Here is a 16,246-nt window from a genome sequence, read left to right on the forward strand (position 1 = left end):
TTGCTGCTCTCTGGCCACCCAGCTCTGAAGGCAGCACAGAAGTAAGGGTGGCAGTACTGTGACTCGCACCTAAAATAACCTTGCGACCCCCCTGCAACTCCCTTTTGGGTCAGGACCCCCAACTTGAGGAACACTGGTCTCTCCCATAGGGTAAAAGCACACAAAAGATCAGATTTAATGGAGGGAGACCAGTTTTCATGGTCCGTGACACATTTTTCGTGGCCGTGAATTTGGTAGGGCCCTAACAATAGCTCGTCCTAATAAGCCTCAATTTCCCTAGCGTAAACCCTCAGTAACTATGTTGCCCTTGCACAGTATCCTGATTGGCAAACAAAGCAGGTATAGCTACAAGTCCTAGCTGGAGATTTCTTTTCTTCTCTTCTCTTTCCTTCTCAAGTACTTGGTCTTGTCAAATGTCCCCTGAAGCAGGGTTTTGGCTACCCCAAGGCTCTCTCTCTTACAGCATCACAGACCTCTTCAGATGTTAATTGTGGAACTAACTAACCAACTAACACCGCATGTATGATATTCTTAGTACTTATACCCCTTGCTCTCAAAGGAGTCACATGTCCCAGAAATATGCCTGTGGGTGTTTCATTACTGGTATTTTGAATTATATTTTAGAAGGGACTGCAAAACAGATAAAGACCAAAGATCAGTTGACGATTGCCCTCTCATCAATCACTCATTTGAGTTCTTAATGTGGTGCCATCCAAAAGGGTCATTTTAATCCAGCTCATTATATACCAAGCTCATTGATCATGTCTTTTGTGTTGTCTTTAGTTTTGCAAGCTGCCCAACAGCTGATATGACCAAAGTTTCAAGTTGAAACACACACACACAGATAGAGTCTCTGATTAACCAATTTCAACACTCTCACTAAATTTCAGTACCAACTGTCTGATGCCAAGAGAACCCTGCTCCCAGAATCCTCTCGCAAATTCAGACGTACCAAGCCATACCAAACTCATGCTCACCACAGTCATTCATATCAATCACAGTAATTCATAATAATAATTTGGCACTGTCCCAACATAATGCCAACAGAACCCAGTCTTGGGGGGGTGGGATTGAAAGTGGGACCTCTAGAGCTTAGTGCACGAGCCTCTACTGCATGAGCTAAAAGCCAACTGGCTGTTAGCTAAGGCTGTAAAGCAGACTAATTTTATCTCTCTCTCTACATGGTCTCTGTGCCACTAGATGGGACAGAACAACACACCTCAGCCCCAACCCCCTTGGGGAAGAGGCTAGGGAAGCCCCTGACCAGTCAGATTAAGTGAACTATCCAGTGTGATCTGTATCTAGTGGAAAATTAGCTTATTTAAACAACAAAGGCAAGAGGATCTCTCACAGTGTGCTGAAGGAAAATGAGCTCCACACAAGACCTTGACTATCTTCAGATCTTATTTCAATACAACAATGGGTTTTTAGTCTCAAAGGTAAGAATACAAATAATGCTTGGAAATTATATTAAAACTCATCAGGGGGTATCTGCACTTTCTCTTACTCCACTGCCCCACCCCATTTGCTTTCAGATTATGTTTTCCGCCTGTGAATTGGGAGTGTTTGATCTATTGCTGGAGTCAGAAGGGCCCCTGTCTTCAGATGCCATTGCTGAACGTTTGGGCACCAGCGCCAGTGGAATGGAACGGTTACTTGATGCCTGTGTGGGATTAAAGCTCCTGGGAGTCGAAATGAAAAGTGAAGGAGGTAATGTTGTCGGGAAGGGAGAAGGCTAACAATTAAATCACTGTTGGTTTTAAGGCCTCATTAAATAGCATGTGCGAGACTGAGTTATAATATTAAACGCCAAAATGCCAGAATGAGGGAAGAGGTACAGTGTGATCTGAAAAATCTCAATGCAGCAGATTTACAAAAACTGAACTTGGTAGGAGTAAGAGAGTAAAACAGATGCATAGTCACTTTTCTACCTCTCCTAAGAACCTCTTTAACTCACTGGACCAAATTCACAAGCAATAGTAATTACCCATAAGGGAAGGGAATTTGAGACTAAGCATCTGTAAGGGAATCTAAGAGAATGTTGTAAGATGTGTAAATATATATCGTAAAAAGAAAAGGAGTACTTGTGGCACCTTAGAGACTAACCAGTTTATTTGAGCATGAGCTTTCGTGAGCTACAGCTCACTTCATCGGATGCATAGCATATCGTGGAAACTGCAGAAGACATTATATACACACAGAGACCATGAAACAAAACTTCCTCCCACCCCACTCTCCTGCTGGTAACAGCTTATCTAAAGTGATCATCAAGTAGGGCCATTTCCAGCACAAATCCAGGTTTTCTCACCCTTCCCCCTCCCCCCCCCCCACACACATACAAACTCACTCTCCTGCTGGTAATAGCCCATCCCTCTTTGAAACCTCTCTTTATAATGCGCATGATAATCAAGGTGGGTCATTTCCAGCACTAATCCAGGTTTTCTCACCCCCCCCCCTCCAAAAACCACACACACAAACTCACTCTCCTGCTGGCAATAGCTCATCTTACAATGTGCACAGCAATCAAGGTGGGCCATTTCCAGCATAAATCCAAGTTTAACCAGAACGTCTTGTGGGGGGGTTTGTAGGAAAAGAACAAGGGGAGATATGTCTGTATTATGTCTGAGATATGTCTTGTGGCACCTTAGAGACTAACCAGTTTATTTGAGCATGAGCTTTCGTGAGCTGGATTAGTGCTGGAAATGACCCACCTTGATTATCATGCGCATTATAAAGAGAGGTTTCAAAGAGGGATGGGCTATTACCAGCAGGAGAGTGAGTTTGTATGTGTGTGTGTGGGGGGGGGGGGGAAAGGTGAGAAAACCTGGATTTGTGCTGGAAATGGCCCTACTTGATGATCACTTTAGATAAGCTGTTACCAGCAGGAGAGTGGGGTGGGAGGAAGTTTTGTTTCATGGTCTCTGTGTGTATATAATGTCTTCTACAGTTTCCACGATATGCTATGCATCCGATGAAGTGAGCTGTAGCTCACGAAAGCTCATGCTCAAATAAACTGGTTAGTCTCTAAGGTGCCACAAGTACTCCTTTTCTTTTTACGAATACAGACTAACACGGCTGTTACTCTGAAACCTGTAAATATATATCTATAGTGTGAAGGCTAGAAGAAGGTATTAGTTGCACTAATTTAGATTTCTTTAAGCTCTCCTGCTGACTTGGCCAATTGTCTTTATATCTTTATATTAATTATCTTTATTTCATAAAATGCAGTTTCAGACTTCCTGAGCTAAAGACAAGAGGTCAGATCCTCAGCTGGTATAAACTGGTGGAACTCCATTGTACTTGACAGAGCTATGCCTGTTTACACTGGCTGAAGGTCTGGAATTCTGCAGTGTGAAGTATACTTTAGAAATATTTACAGATAGCTTAGAAAGAGATGTGTTCAGACAAAGTAACCCTGAATGAAAATCCTATGTATACAAAGAAACTTCTTTGCTGTGTGTTCTCCACTTTCAGCCTGAATTGTGCCCGCAGTACACTATTTAGTAGGGAGAAATGAGGAGAAAAGCCCACAGAGAGCAGGAAAAGACTGTACCAGGTACAATTAGGGTGACCAGACAGCAAGTGTGAAAAATCGGGATGGGGGTGGGAGGTAATAGGAGCCTATATAAGAAAAAGACCCAAAAATTGGGACTGTCCCTATAAAATCGGGACATCTGGTCACCCTAGTGTCAAAGTCAGATTCAGGACTCACATAGAATATCAGGGTTGGAAGGGACCTCAGGAGGTCATCTAGTCCAACCACCTGTCACATAATAACATCTAGTCCAACCACATAATTTGTCAGACCACTCTGTTTATTAGCAAAGCGCTTTGCTAATGCACCCAGATGTGAGCCCCTCTCTGGGGCTCAAGATAACTTATTTATACAGCTAAGCCAAAGCCAATTTAACATAAGAGACAAAAGAAAGCAGAAACTGACAAATATACATACATATCTTACTTGCATACTAACGTTTACCAATCTCCTAGCTCAGTAGGAGCTCTAAGTTAGTTTGAGGACCCATTTTCTCACACTCCTTAATGTTTCTCTTCCTGACAACTATATTTCAACAAACCCTTCAAGTAGCATTTTTTTAATGAATTATAATTTCAATATAATTCATTCTACTTTCACACTAGATACAATATCTATCTACCTACAGAAGCAGCACTAGCACGCTTTAAACAAACAAGAACATTTTAAAAAAAATTATTTGTATTAAACACAGGAAGCATACAAATGTTGTTATGAGCGGGTTTTTCGAACAATAACTAACTTGTAACATTGCCTTTGGATAATTCCAAAAATCTGCAGTTCCAAATGATCAATTTAAATTAGTGAATGACAAATGTATTCAGCGTTCGTGCCAGGCCCCGTGACACAAACCTCTTCAAGTTTGTTGTACTTACTTGCAACCTCTCAGATTGCTCCTCATAGATCACACACATACACACACCCTCCCAGCTATCAAGACCCTCTCTCCAGTCCTTCCATGGGAATCAAGGAATCAAGTTCTAAGGGTTAATATAAACCCATTGGTATACTGGGTCCTAAAGTTTATTCTTACTGTGTTTGTTTGCATAGCAGGGGGACTGCTGTGACACACATCCATGAAGAGTGGCCTTTTTACAAATACTTTCACTTCTCTTAGGCAACATCTATATGAGGAAGTTATTTTGGAATAAGGATGGAGGAATTTAAAGTGCTATAGCCTTTCCACGGTAGAATAAGAGTTGGCTTGTTCCATTTAGCTTGATCCACTTCCAAAATGGATTAAACTAAGCTGTCAACATGGGGAGCTTTTTCCAAACAGCTATTCCAGTCCATTTCACCATGTAGACAAGCCCTTAGAAGTCTGTGGCCACTTCTGAAGCCACCTACACCCTTTCCAGGGCAACCAGGCCAGCTGCAGGAACACAAATGAGGCAGCATCCACCCTGCTAATAGAAGTTCAGCTGGATGCTTCAGAGGAACTTTTCTCCTTTGTGGCAGCTGCCTGGGTGTAGAGCACACACAGAGACTCTCCTGGAGCTGCCCAGACCCTCAGTCTTGCCATCACACACAGTGGAGGAATAGATTTAAAGCCTAATCTGGCTCTCATTGAATTCAGTGGGAGTTTGCCTCTGTTGTAAGAGAGAACACATATAGCAGCCTATATGTCTGTCCATTAAAGACATATAGTAAGCATAGTTAGAACCCAAAACTTTGCATCTTTGAGATGACTCCCATAATCAGCCAATGAGAATACTGAAATTCAGTAGCGGTAGATGGCCTCAGAAGTGGGTGGAATTATGTCCTGGGGACTTAACTCTCCCGTTGGTTTCCTCACCAGGCCAAAAAAGACTAGTATGTTAGGAGTTACTGTTTAAATAAAGTGTGTTTGAGCACAAACACTAAAAAGCATAGTGGAAAGAGACGCCACCACAGCCGTATGATTTATCTACTTTCACAAAGAAATGGTGGTGGTAATGGGGTGTGCCTTTTACATCCTGCAGTTCTTCACTCCAGTTCTTGCAGAATCTGATGGGTAGATATGGTATGCTATGCATGTGTGCACCCAGGCCCTCCCCCATCTCTGGCCTATCTAGTTTCTTTGTTGCTTTGGTTGCATTGCTACAGCTTGTTCTTGTTATAAAGATTATGCTGTAAAATAGGCATTGTGCAATGACAAGTTTGTAAATGTTAACTTACCTTCTTTTTCCTTTTAGCCTTTTACAGGAACACAGAGCTTTCCAACCTCTATCTTACAAAATCAAGTCCTAAGTCTCAGTATCATAATTTGATGTACTACTCCAAAACCATCTATTTGTGCTGGCAGTACCTGACAGATGCTGTGAGGTAAGGAGACGAAATCTTTTGTCGTTTGTACAAAATTCATGTGCCAAAACCCATTGCAATAAAGCATTTTGCTACATTTGTGAACCTTCTCAGGAAGAGGCTTGTCTCTAGGGAAACAAGAAAAAATGAAGATATTGACAGGTAATTGTTTGAGAAGCGTGTTGAACTATTACTACATGAGCTTATGTTTGCTAGTGCTTCAGTGGATGAATTCACTGTAGATTCAGGAAACACACTTCTATACTATGCTTCTTTGGTGTGTCCCAAGGGGAACATTTATTCATGGCAACAGTTTCTGTGGAGGGAAGCCCTCGGCCAGGCAAATGATGATGAATAGTTGCTGAGGGATGCTTGCAGGGATCCTAATTGGTTTTGTTGCCAAAGGCAGAAGAAAGTGAGGAAGGAAGTCAGTGTATATTGGGCCAGAATCTCAGCCGGTACAAGTCAGCACAGCTCTTTATGGAGCTATGTCAATTTACACCAGCTGAGGATCTGAGCCCTGTCTCTGGTACATCAAATAGCAGTTGTGTTTCCTTCCTCTTAGTGGTGTCCAATAATGAACATAAAATAATAACAAAGTAGAGATTTCAGAGTAACAGCCGTGTTAGTCTGTATTCGTAAAAAGAAAAGGAGTACTTGTGGCACCTTAGAGACTTACCAGTTTATTTGAGCATGAGCTTTCGTGAGCTACAGCTCACTTCATCGGATGCATAGCATATCGTGGAAACTGCAGAAGACATTATATACACACAGAGACCATGAGACAAAACTTCCTCCCACCCCACTCTCCTGCTGGTAACAGCTTATCTAAAGTGATCATCAAGTAGGGCCATTTCCAGCACAAATCCAGGTTTGATTTCCTTTCTGAATCTTTTGGTTGTGGCACAGACCGCTTTCAGAATGATCAAGCCAGGGGTTCTCCCTCCCCCGCCCCAATTTTTTTTTTTTGGTGGTCTCAGGATGCAGCCAACTCATGATGGTGGCCATGCTGCCCTGTGGGCCAGGAGCTCCATAGCCACCAGGGGCTGGGGAGCCCAGCTGCCCTCGTTACCCTTGCGGGCTCCACTTCCCCCATGGATGGGGGCCAGGACCTAGGCTGCCCCAAAGGGGTCCTACTGCCTCACCTGCTGAAGCGTTGGGACCCCCAAAGCCCCATTGCCCTGAGAGCCCCGCTGTCTCAGGAATGGGGGCTGAAGTCAGATAGCCTGAGGGGCAGGGGCCTGGAGCCCAGGGGACCCCACTGCCCCCAGATGGGGGATGGGAGTCTGGCTGCAGCTGCTGCCCTGGGGGGCCTTGCTTCCCCATGGATGTGGGTTGGGAGCTTGGCTGCCCCAGGTGGCCCTGTGCCCTGCCTCCTGAAGTGCTGGGGCCCCTGAAGCCCTGCCACCCTGGGGCCGAAGTACCCACTGCTGGCAGCCCCATGGCTGCACAAAAAGTGGTTGGTGGCTGCATTTCAGAATCGCTGATCAAATCAATTACACAAAGGGTAACACTTGTACCTTAATAAGTTGAATAAAATAGGTACCTTAATAAGCCAAAATTGTCACCAATGCAGTAAGGTGTTAAAATACAAATACCACGTATTTATTTTTCTTTAAGAGATGGAAAAAACCAGTATGAGCGAGCATTTGGTATTTCATCAGACGACATCTTTGGGGCTCTCTACAGGTAATAATCAATTTAGTGTCGGGAGTTTTATGCTTCTCTTTTATGTGGATGACTTTTCTATTTTGTATTACCACTTTGACTGTGATATATGATGATTAGTCCTATTCACATGAAAACCCCGTCATTTCATTGGTATCCAGTGCTGAGACTCTCTGGTATGTCTAAGGTGCTCATCACCTTGGTATCTAAACATCACGTTCTTACTGGCAACCTGTCATGAACAATGTGCTATGTACAATGTTTGGTATAATGGAAAATTCTGTTAAATGAAAAACAGCTGGAGACCCTTAGGCTTAGCATCATAACACACTGCTAGATAAGTGTAACTTTCAGTAAGTTTTATTAAAATGTAGGAATATGAAACAGGGTGGATTTATTCTTAATATTTTGAATATCTGTTAATGTAAGTTCATTTTAATAGTGGTCAAAATAGACGATTGTGCAAGCTGGCCGAGAAACAGGGTTTAATACAGTATTTCAGCTAAAAGCACAAGTTATATGATGCTAGCCACCAATAAATGTGTCATAATTTACTTGTGCTACAAATAATGTTCTTTTAAATGATTAGATCAGAAGAAGAGATGATCAAATTCATGTATGGTTTAAATGCAATTTGGAGTATTTGTGGCAGAGATGTGATTGCTGCATTTGACCTTTCAGCTTTCACGGTCATTTATGATCTGGGAGGTAAGTGTCATCAGAACTTGAACTGTTTTCTTTGGTAAGCTATGGATACATATTGCACTTGTTCTTCGACCTGTGTGAGTAAAGGAAAAACAGGACAGACTACATGGCCAGGATCAATCACAAGGGAAGCATTTTACATTTTGAGCCAAAGTCCTATAAAAATATGAAAATGATAAAAGCATTAGAAAGCGGAATGTTTCCCTCAGTCTAAAGAATCCCATAGATCTAAGCAGCAGCTTATTTTCCTTCTCACTGGTTTGGTAGGTTTTTCTTTTGCCATTGCTTAAGAAATTCTACCAGAACAGCTTCCAGGCTATTCTTCACTTCATTCAGTGACTTCAGGTTGATGAATCGCCTACATACGTCTTACCCCAAACAGCTTTAACGTTGTCTCTGTATTTCAATCCTGTCAGGATTTATAGCACCACGCAATCTCCATTTCTACTTCTCCCCTGCTGTTTTGCTCTCTCAAGTTTCTAAAACACAGAAAGCAGAAATGAAGTCTGGCTAATCTGTTCTGACCACTTTCACTTCTCAACTGCTAAAGCATGTCTCGCACCCCCAGAAAGGGCATCTCGCACCCCCAGGGGGTGTGTGCACCTCAGGTTAAGAACCACTGCTCTAAAGCCTTTCAGAAAGCCTAAACCAGGGTCGGCTCCAGGCACCAGCGAACCAAGCAGGTGCCTGGGGCAGCCAATGTAAAGGGGTGGCAGGACGTCGGGCTCTGGGGCGTCAATCCACCCTCGGCGGCGGCAGCAATTCGGCGGCCGCACCATCACTCCGCCTCCGTGTTTGGCGGGCAGGATTCCGCCTCCCCGTTCAATGGCAAGTGTTTTTTTTCGCCGCTTGGGTAGCAAAAACGCTGGAGCTCGCCTCAACTGTGCATTATTTTTCCTTGCAATGGCCTTACCTATGGTTTTCTGACTAATATGACAATTTTCCGCTGGAGCCATTCATAGCATTAGAACAGCCTCTGCCAATGTATTTCCTTTATGCCACCAAAGATAGCCTTACAGTTTGGATGTCAAAATTCTGCAGTCACACCACAATCACTTCTGTGTTTTTCGTGAGCCAAGTGATGTATTAAAATCTGCTACATGATGATGATGGTGGTGATGTTTTCACTATCATGTATTATTATTTTAAAGTTTTCTTGACTACATTTGTTGGATTCTTTCCATGCCCATGGCTCTGATTCAGCCTCAATGGGAATTATCATGTATTTAAGGATAGGCCTATGCTTAAGCACCTGGGTGAATCAAGGTCCATAAGCATGATCTGTTCTGCCCTCCGACTATTTCATTTTAAGTAGATCTGGCTGGGAAAATGAATCTCACACCGCAAAAGTTTCAAGGTTTTAGAAATAAACTGTATCCCAAATTGGGATGAAAAGCCAAAATCTCAAACATTTTTGCAGAAGAGAAATTCTGCAATACTTCATTTTGGAAACACCAAAATGTTCCCGGAGGGGGAATATTTCAAAGTTTCTCAAACGAAAGATGCTTCTTGGGAGCTCTGCTCTGGGGCAACCCCACCACAGGAGCTGCTGAGGAGCCAGGGAGCTGGAGGAACCCAGAAAACTGATCACCAGATGGGTTGCTGGCAAGGTAGGGCAGGCAAGCTGAAAGTAAGTAAGTTATCCTGAAGCTTAACGTATTCATAGCCATGGAATCTTTCCAAATTGTCCCACGCCCCACCCATCACTTGAACTCAACTTAAAGTCCCTTTCCCCCCTCCTGCCTTCTCCCCAAGACAAATGTACTGGTTGCCTTGAGATTTCAGTCCTCTGCTTCCTAGACTGGTATCAGTGTTTTTATTACAAGGGATTTAAAAGTGTTCTTGGTGGCTGTTTGTATAGAATTAACATTGAAGAGTCACTATTCAATTTGGTAGGCTCAAAATGTGGACCACTTGGTTCCCTCCCACCCTTCTTTCTGTTTGCAAAGTCCTTATACAGAAAATCTTTCTGTGCCCTTTTTCGGTCTGAATCCAAACCCTAAAATAGTTGATGGGAATTGTCCCATTGACTCCACTGATCTTTGGAGCAGGCCGTTGTTGAATGCTCACTGCCCGCAGTCTTATGCAAATGACTAGCTCTGCAGGAACAAACCCATGTGCTTGTGGGATGGAGCAAAAGCAGCACAAGCAGAGAAACCAGGTCAGTTTTCAGTTCATTGTTGTAAACAGTGAGAAAAAATGAATTTAAATATCATGGGGGAAAAATAACCTTGACATATGCTGTCCTTTTAATGTAAACTAACTCAGCTTAAGCTCCTCACCTGTTTCTTTCCCCCTCTGGGTTTGTTTCAAACAAAATCTAATCCTGAACAAGGTCGGTATGGTAACTTTTTGAATAGTGAATACTAGATGTGAATCTTTTCCATTTTTTACAATTCAGTTATTTTGCTCATGGCTTAGTGAGGCATTTCCTATATACCAAGACCTGGCTTTGGTGTAAACCTAATGAGAGGAGGCAAGGGCTTTTCAAAGCCAGCTTGTAGGGAAGGGTTCTAATGCATTGCAGCAGCGACGTTGCTGATTGTGACTTTGTTGGGACTCAGGAGACTTGGGTTCTATCCCAGTTTTGCCCCTGGCCTGCTGGATGACCTTAGGCAAGTCATTTCCCCTCTCTGGGCCTCTGTGCACTGGAGAGAACAATATGTGCCTCCTTTGTAAAGTGCTTTGATATTTATAGATTAATAGCTCTGTAGACTCATAGACTTTAAGGCCAGCGGGGACCATCGTCATCATCTAGTTTAATAGTACTATATAAGAGGCTAAGTATTATTATTATGCTACATGACTTCTTAATGACTGAAGATGGGAACTTTAAAACAGAAGAATGGACTATCTGTTTTAGTTTCATCTAATGCTGGTGGAAAATTTTTCAGAATATTTTCACTAAAAAATGTTTTCCAGTGTTCAAAACAGACTCAATTTTATTTGTTTAAATTCTCATGTTTGATGGAAAACACTGAAATGGTTATCTCCATTTCCTATTTATCAAAATACAGGTTTTCAGTGAAAAATACTTCTAGTTATTTTTTTTATTTAAAAAAGTCATAAAAATTTCATGAAAACTAAAACTTAGGAAAAGTCAATATTGCACAAAAATTTCATATTCAGAATGGCCATTTCTTTGAAAGAAAACACTCTTCCTTTGAAAATTTCCAGGCAGCTGTAGTTGCATCATACTATGTTGTTTTAAAGCAATACCCTTTATGGTCCAGTGGTTAGATCACAGGAATGGGAAGCAGAAGAATTGGGTCTTATTCCAGAGAGAGGCTGGGAGACCATGAACAAATCACTTACCTTTTTTGTACTTAGTGTCTCCTTCTGTAAAAATGGATACTAACGTTAACCTATCTCACAAGGCAGCATGAGTCTGAGTTCATTGCAGTCTAAGTTTCTGAGATGGAAGCTATTATAAAAATGACCAGTATTGTTATATTTGAGCATTTACCCTGTATTTCACTTTCACTATAAGGATGTGCAGGTGGTTTGGCCCAGGAATGTATTTCTTTGTACCCAAATTCTACAGTCACAATTTATGACCTACCTAAAGTAGTGCAAGTGGCAAAGGAGCATTTTGTACCCCCAGAAGAACGTCGGATCACTTTCCATGAAGGTAAACTGGGTTCATTTTGTGTGTGCTCATCTGCAAAGAAAAATGTGCTGAAGGGACCATGTTTGATGATAACAGAGTGTAATGAGCAACGTACACCCTGTGGACTTGAAGAAGCTGAGCTATTAGTTGCCAAGGATGCAAATATATTCCAAGTCCTTGAACATTATCCCTATTAAATAGCAATGTAAAAGAAAAGAAACAAACTCCATGCAGTGGCCTTCCTAGCCCTTCCTGGTGTCACCCTGGGGGGAGGAGGGATGTGGCTTCACTGAATAATTGTGGGCAGTTCAAAGCATTCTAAATAGTTGAAAATAGTAGGTTGTGTAGATTAGTGCAATGTGACTGGGCACAAAGGCCCATAAAGACATCCATGTAACATTTGAAGGGATAAATGCTGTTGGGTCATGTTACAATATACATGTGACCCACTGCCGGGTGGTTTCCTCTTTAATTAGATTCACCAACCCAGTAACAAAAGAGCTCCTGTCATACCACACTGGTTAACAAGAAGCTGAAACATGCAGTCCCCATAAGCATTCCAGCCCCTAGTTCCCAATCCAGACAAATAGGTCTTGTACAGTAAGAGGTTACTGAGTGTGACCCACTTCCCCATACTTTAAGGTTCCTCAATCTCAAAGGATTAGCCACAGATCCCAGGTCACTAAATATTTCAGATCTTACCAAAATCAAGCTGCCAGTCAATGTTTAGCACACTAACTAAGAATATATTAAAAATACAGAAGAGAGTTCTAAAATAGGTAAAAGATGTACACATTACAAACAGTTGCTAACTCCTGAGATCAGGTCTGCAGCTTTGATGTAAGAGTCCATAGATTTGCAGAAGTCTCTGTGGCAAACTTCCAAAAGCTTGGAAGGGCCTCAGTCCCTAGTTTAAAATACTTCTTTTGTTATAAATCCACAGTGCAGAGAAGTTTGGAGCAGGAATAAAGCAAGATGGAGTTCTCTCAGCTGTAATTTATACCTTCTGCCATGTGCCTGGAAATTTACTGTACCAAACCAAGCCCGCTGTACCTCTACATGGAGAGTTACTGGCCAACATGGATTCTTAGGTCACATGTCCCCATCACATGGCCAGACATGTTTTGCTGAATCACAGTAGACGCCATTGGCTACTTGCTGTCTGAGTCATCCTCATGAAGAGGCTATCTGGAAAGCTGATTCTTTCCAATAGCCCTTCCACACTTGGATAGTCCATCCACAATGGGCTGTCAAGACTGGATGTAAACAACTTTATGGGCTTCACTCCAAGAACAAATGCATTTGAGATACAAATACATAGCCAATATCATAACTTCACGTACAGTGATGATACATGGATTTAAACAGGATTTGTTAGCATGTATCTTTTCCATTGTTATCTTACATGACATACTTTGTACAAAGTTTGTTGCAATTGCATAATAGTGATACCAGCTATAATAAATATAGTTATCCTCAATTATGTAGCATCATCCATCACACCAGTGTGGGGGTATGTTGGTTTTATGTGTCTAGTTTTACTATTTAAATAGAAATAAATTGTTAATTTTGGAGGGCGGAGGTCAGGAGAGGAGGGGAGAGAAAGAGAAAGGGGACCCAGCAGTGAAGAAGGGGAAAAAGTGGAGGGGAGAGGGGATGACCTAAAAGCAAAGACAGAGAAGTGTGACAGATGGCTTATATGGATGAAGCAGAGAGGAAACAGAGAGAAAGAGGGAGAGAAAGAGAGAGAGAGAAATGAAATTGGCATACAAGTGGCTGGATAAAGAGCACATCACCAATTATCCAATACTGGGAGATTTGCCCCTTAAGTGGGCTATGAATCCTCAGCATGACAAGGCAGAAGAGTGTAGCTTCCCAGCAAGTCTCACGAACAGTTTTGGAGCAAGCTTATACTTCTTGCAACACCAGATTAAAAATGTTTGCTTATTCAGGCCTGTTTTTTGCATTGTTTTCTTTTTGTTACAGGAGATTTTTTTAAAGATCCAATTCCAGAAGCTGACCTGTACATTTTGGCTAGGACCCTGCATGACTGGGCAGAAGACAAGTGTATGCAGCTACTAGCAAAAATCCACAAGGCTTGCAAGCCTGGTATGTTTTCCTCTTTGCAAAATAGAGACTTATATGCATCATTTGTTTGGGACAGGGTTTTTTTAAAGGGCCATTTTAATGAAAGACTTTCTCCTTTTACATGAGTGATTTGCATCCAGGACACATGAATAAGAATGGCCAACTTGAAAATTTGCTTCTAGTAATGTTGCCAAGTCTCCTGGATTGTCCTGGAGTCTCCAGGAATTAAAGATTAATCTTTAATTAAAGACTGACATCTGACAAAACCTCCATGAATACTTCCATGCAAAATTGGCAACCCTAGCCTCTAGGTTTGGGCATACACTTTAGACAAGCAAGGCCAAATTTTAAAAGTTATTTAGGTGCCTCATGATGTTGATAGTCATCTATTCAAATTTTGAAAATTGCCAATGTGCATTTTTAGGTGCCTAAATTATTTTATTTTAAAACTCTGGCCCATGGGGCTTGACTTTCAGAGATGCTGAGCAACCACACCTCTGGTTCATTTCTGCCGGAGTCAATAAATGTTTCAATCACGGCTAATAGGTTCCCCTTCACTCTCTACTTTGAAGTGCAGGAAATAATAGCTAATTGGTGCATAGAATCCCTCTAGCTATTTCATGAACTACTGTAGCAATATAACATGATTTTTCTTTTAATATAAAGGGGATCTCTAAGGTTACGGAAATACCTAAAAATGCAGTTGGAAAATAAGCTTTAGTGTCCCTCTCTGACAAATCAACATGTTTTAAATCTTTTTATCCCACCAGGGGGCGGAGTGCTGCTGGTTGAAACACTTCTGAATGAAGACAAAACTGGGCCTTTAGAAGCCCAGCTCTTCTCTCTGGTGATGTTGGTTCAGACTGAAGGAAAAGAACGAACGCCAGCCCAGTACAGCAAGCTCCTCACTGCAGCTGGTTTCAGAGAGATTCAAGTCAAGAAAACAGGAAAGCTTTATGATGCCATTTTAGGAAGAAAATAATTCTGTCTCCTCTTTCTTGTCTATTGTTAGATGTATGAATGCAGGGAGGTGATCAGCTTTTACTAGACCCCGCTCATAGTTAACCTTGTCACTTCTTTTTTTACAACAATACACTGTTAGACCTTTAACTCCTTATGTAGGTTGAGCCTACATGCAGGCCACATGCAGCTCTTTTACAGTAAAGTGCAGCTCGTGTTACCCCTGCCCCCCCCCCCCGCCCCACCTACCAGACCCACCTGCAACTCCCAGGTGTTAGCAGGGAGGGGCCCTGCTTTAGCTCTGTGGGGAGAGACAGCAGCAAAAGCAGTGGCTCTCCCTGCAGCTCCCAGCTGTTCGCTGCTGCCTCTCCCATGGCTGCAGCTACCAGCATGCTGGCTCCAGCAGCTGTCATGCGGAGGGGAGCCCTGGCGACACCATGTGACTGAGTGGGGCCAGCAAACCCTGGCAAAAATCTGGGTGAGCACATGACCCCACGGTGTCCCTCCCACGCATTGCCTCTGACTTCTGCCCAGCAGGGAGGGAGGTCTCGGGGCTGCAGCCCCTCGGGGGTGTGCTTGCTGGGGCTCAGCACTTCAACGGGAGTGCACCTGAAGCCCTGACCTCTGGCAAACGCCTCCAGTGGGGCAGAAGCCCTGAGACCTCGCATCCCACAGGGCTGAAGCTCCAAGGCCCAGCTGGTGAACCCCGGCTCTCGAACTTCTGAAGATAGTGTTATGTGGCTCACAGGGTCAGTAAATTTGGCCACGACTGCTACAGGGATTGACAGTCTGCTAGTCTGAATGCGACTCTTGTTTGGCTCTTGACTCTAAATGGGGGACTAAAGTAATTAACACATGTTTAACAAGAAATAGCATGTGAAAGCAACTGTGGAAATCTTATATTCCTTGCATTGTACATTGTTTCTATGCTGTCAGACTTTGTACTTTTCCATTCTTTGCATGTTTAACATAATGTCTGACCGGCCTGGTTTGTACTCAGCTTTCTTCCTGAAAATATAAACTGTACATCACTGTTGGATGCACTGTGATTCTATGAAAGTTTCTGCAGTGCAAAGGAAGTGAACTCTCATGTCAGGATTTGCCATCTTTCAGTTGCATTAAATGTTTCTTAATTCACTCTCAAACCACAGCAACAAGAAGACAATCAGTATAATGAAAGGTACCAAATTCAAAACTAATCACATGAGGTAATTTTCCCCACAGTGCCTGTGGGACTCATTGCTACAGGATACCACTGAGGCCAGGAGCTTAGCAGGATCCAGAAAAGGAGTCAACTTTTATATAGATAAGAGTATTGTAATAGTCACTTATATAAAGAAAGGAATTTCTGGAACACTGAAAGTAACAACTCTAGCACACACAGGCAGGACTTGACT

At 42.6% G+C, this 16,246-nt stretch overlaps 1 protein-coding gene across 1 annotated transcript; it reads left to right on the plus strand.

The window, feature by feature from the left end:
• Positions 1 to 1,348: 1,348 nt before the first annotated feature.
• LOC102941873 (acetylserotonin O-methyltransferase-like) lies at positions 1,349 to 15,312 on the plus strand. Its single transcript, XM_037888945.2, has 8 exons — positions 1,349 to 1,439; positions 1,536 to 1,710; positions 5,710 to 5,839; positions 7,439 to 7,507; positions 8,076 to 8,194; positions 11,682 to 11,822; positions 13,788 to 13,910; positions 14,660 to 15,312. The coding sequence occupies exons 1-8, from the start codon at positions 1,368 to 1,370 to the stop codon at positions 14,869 to 14,871; spliced, it is 1,041 nt and encodes a 346-aa protein (XP_037744873.1). The 5' UTR covers positions 1,349 to 1,367; the 3' UTR covers positions 14,872 to 15,312.
• Positions 15,313 to 16,246: the final 934 nt, after the last annotated feature.

The sequence above is a fragment of the Chelonia mydas genome, chromosome 1 (genome assembly GCF_015237465.2).
Source record: "Chelonia mydas isolate rCheMyd1 chromosome 1, rCheMyd1.pri.v2, whole genome shotgun sequence".
Lineage (NCBI taxonomy): Eukaryota > Metazoa > Chordata > Testudines > Cheloniidae > Chelonia > Chelonia mydas.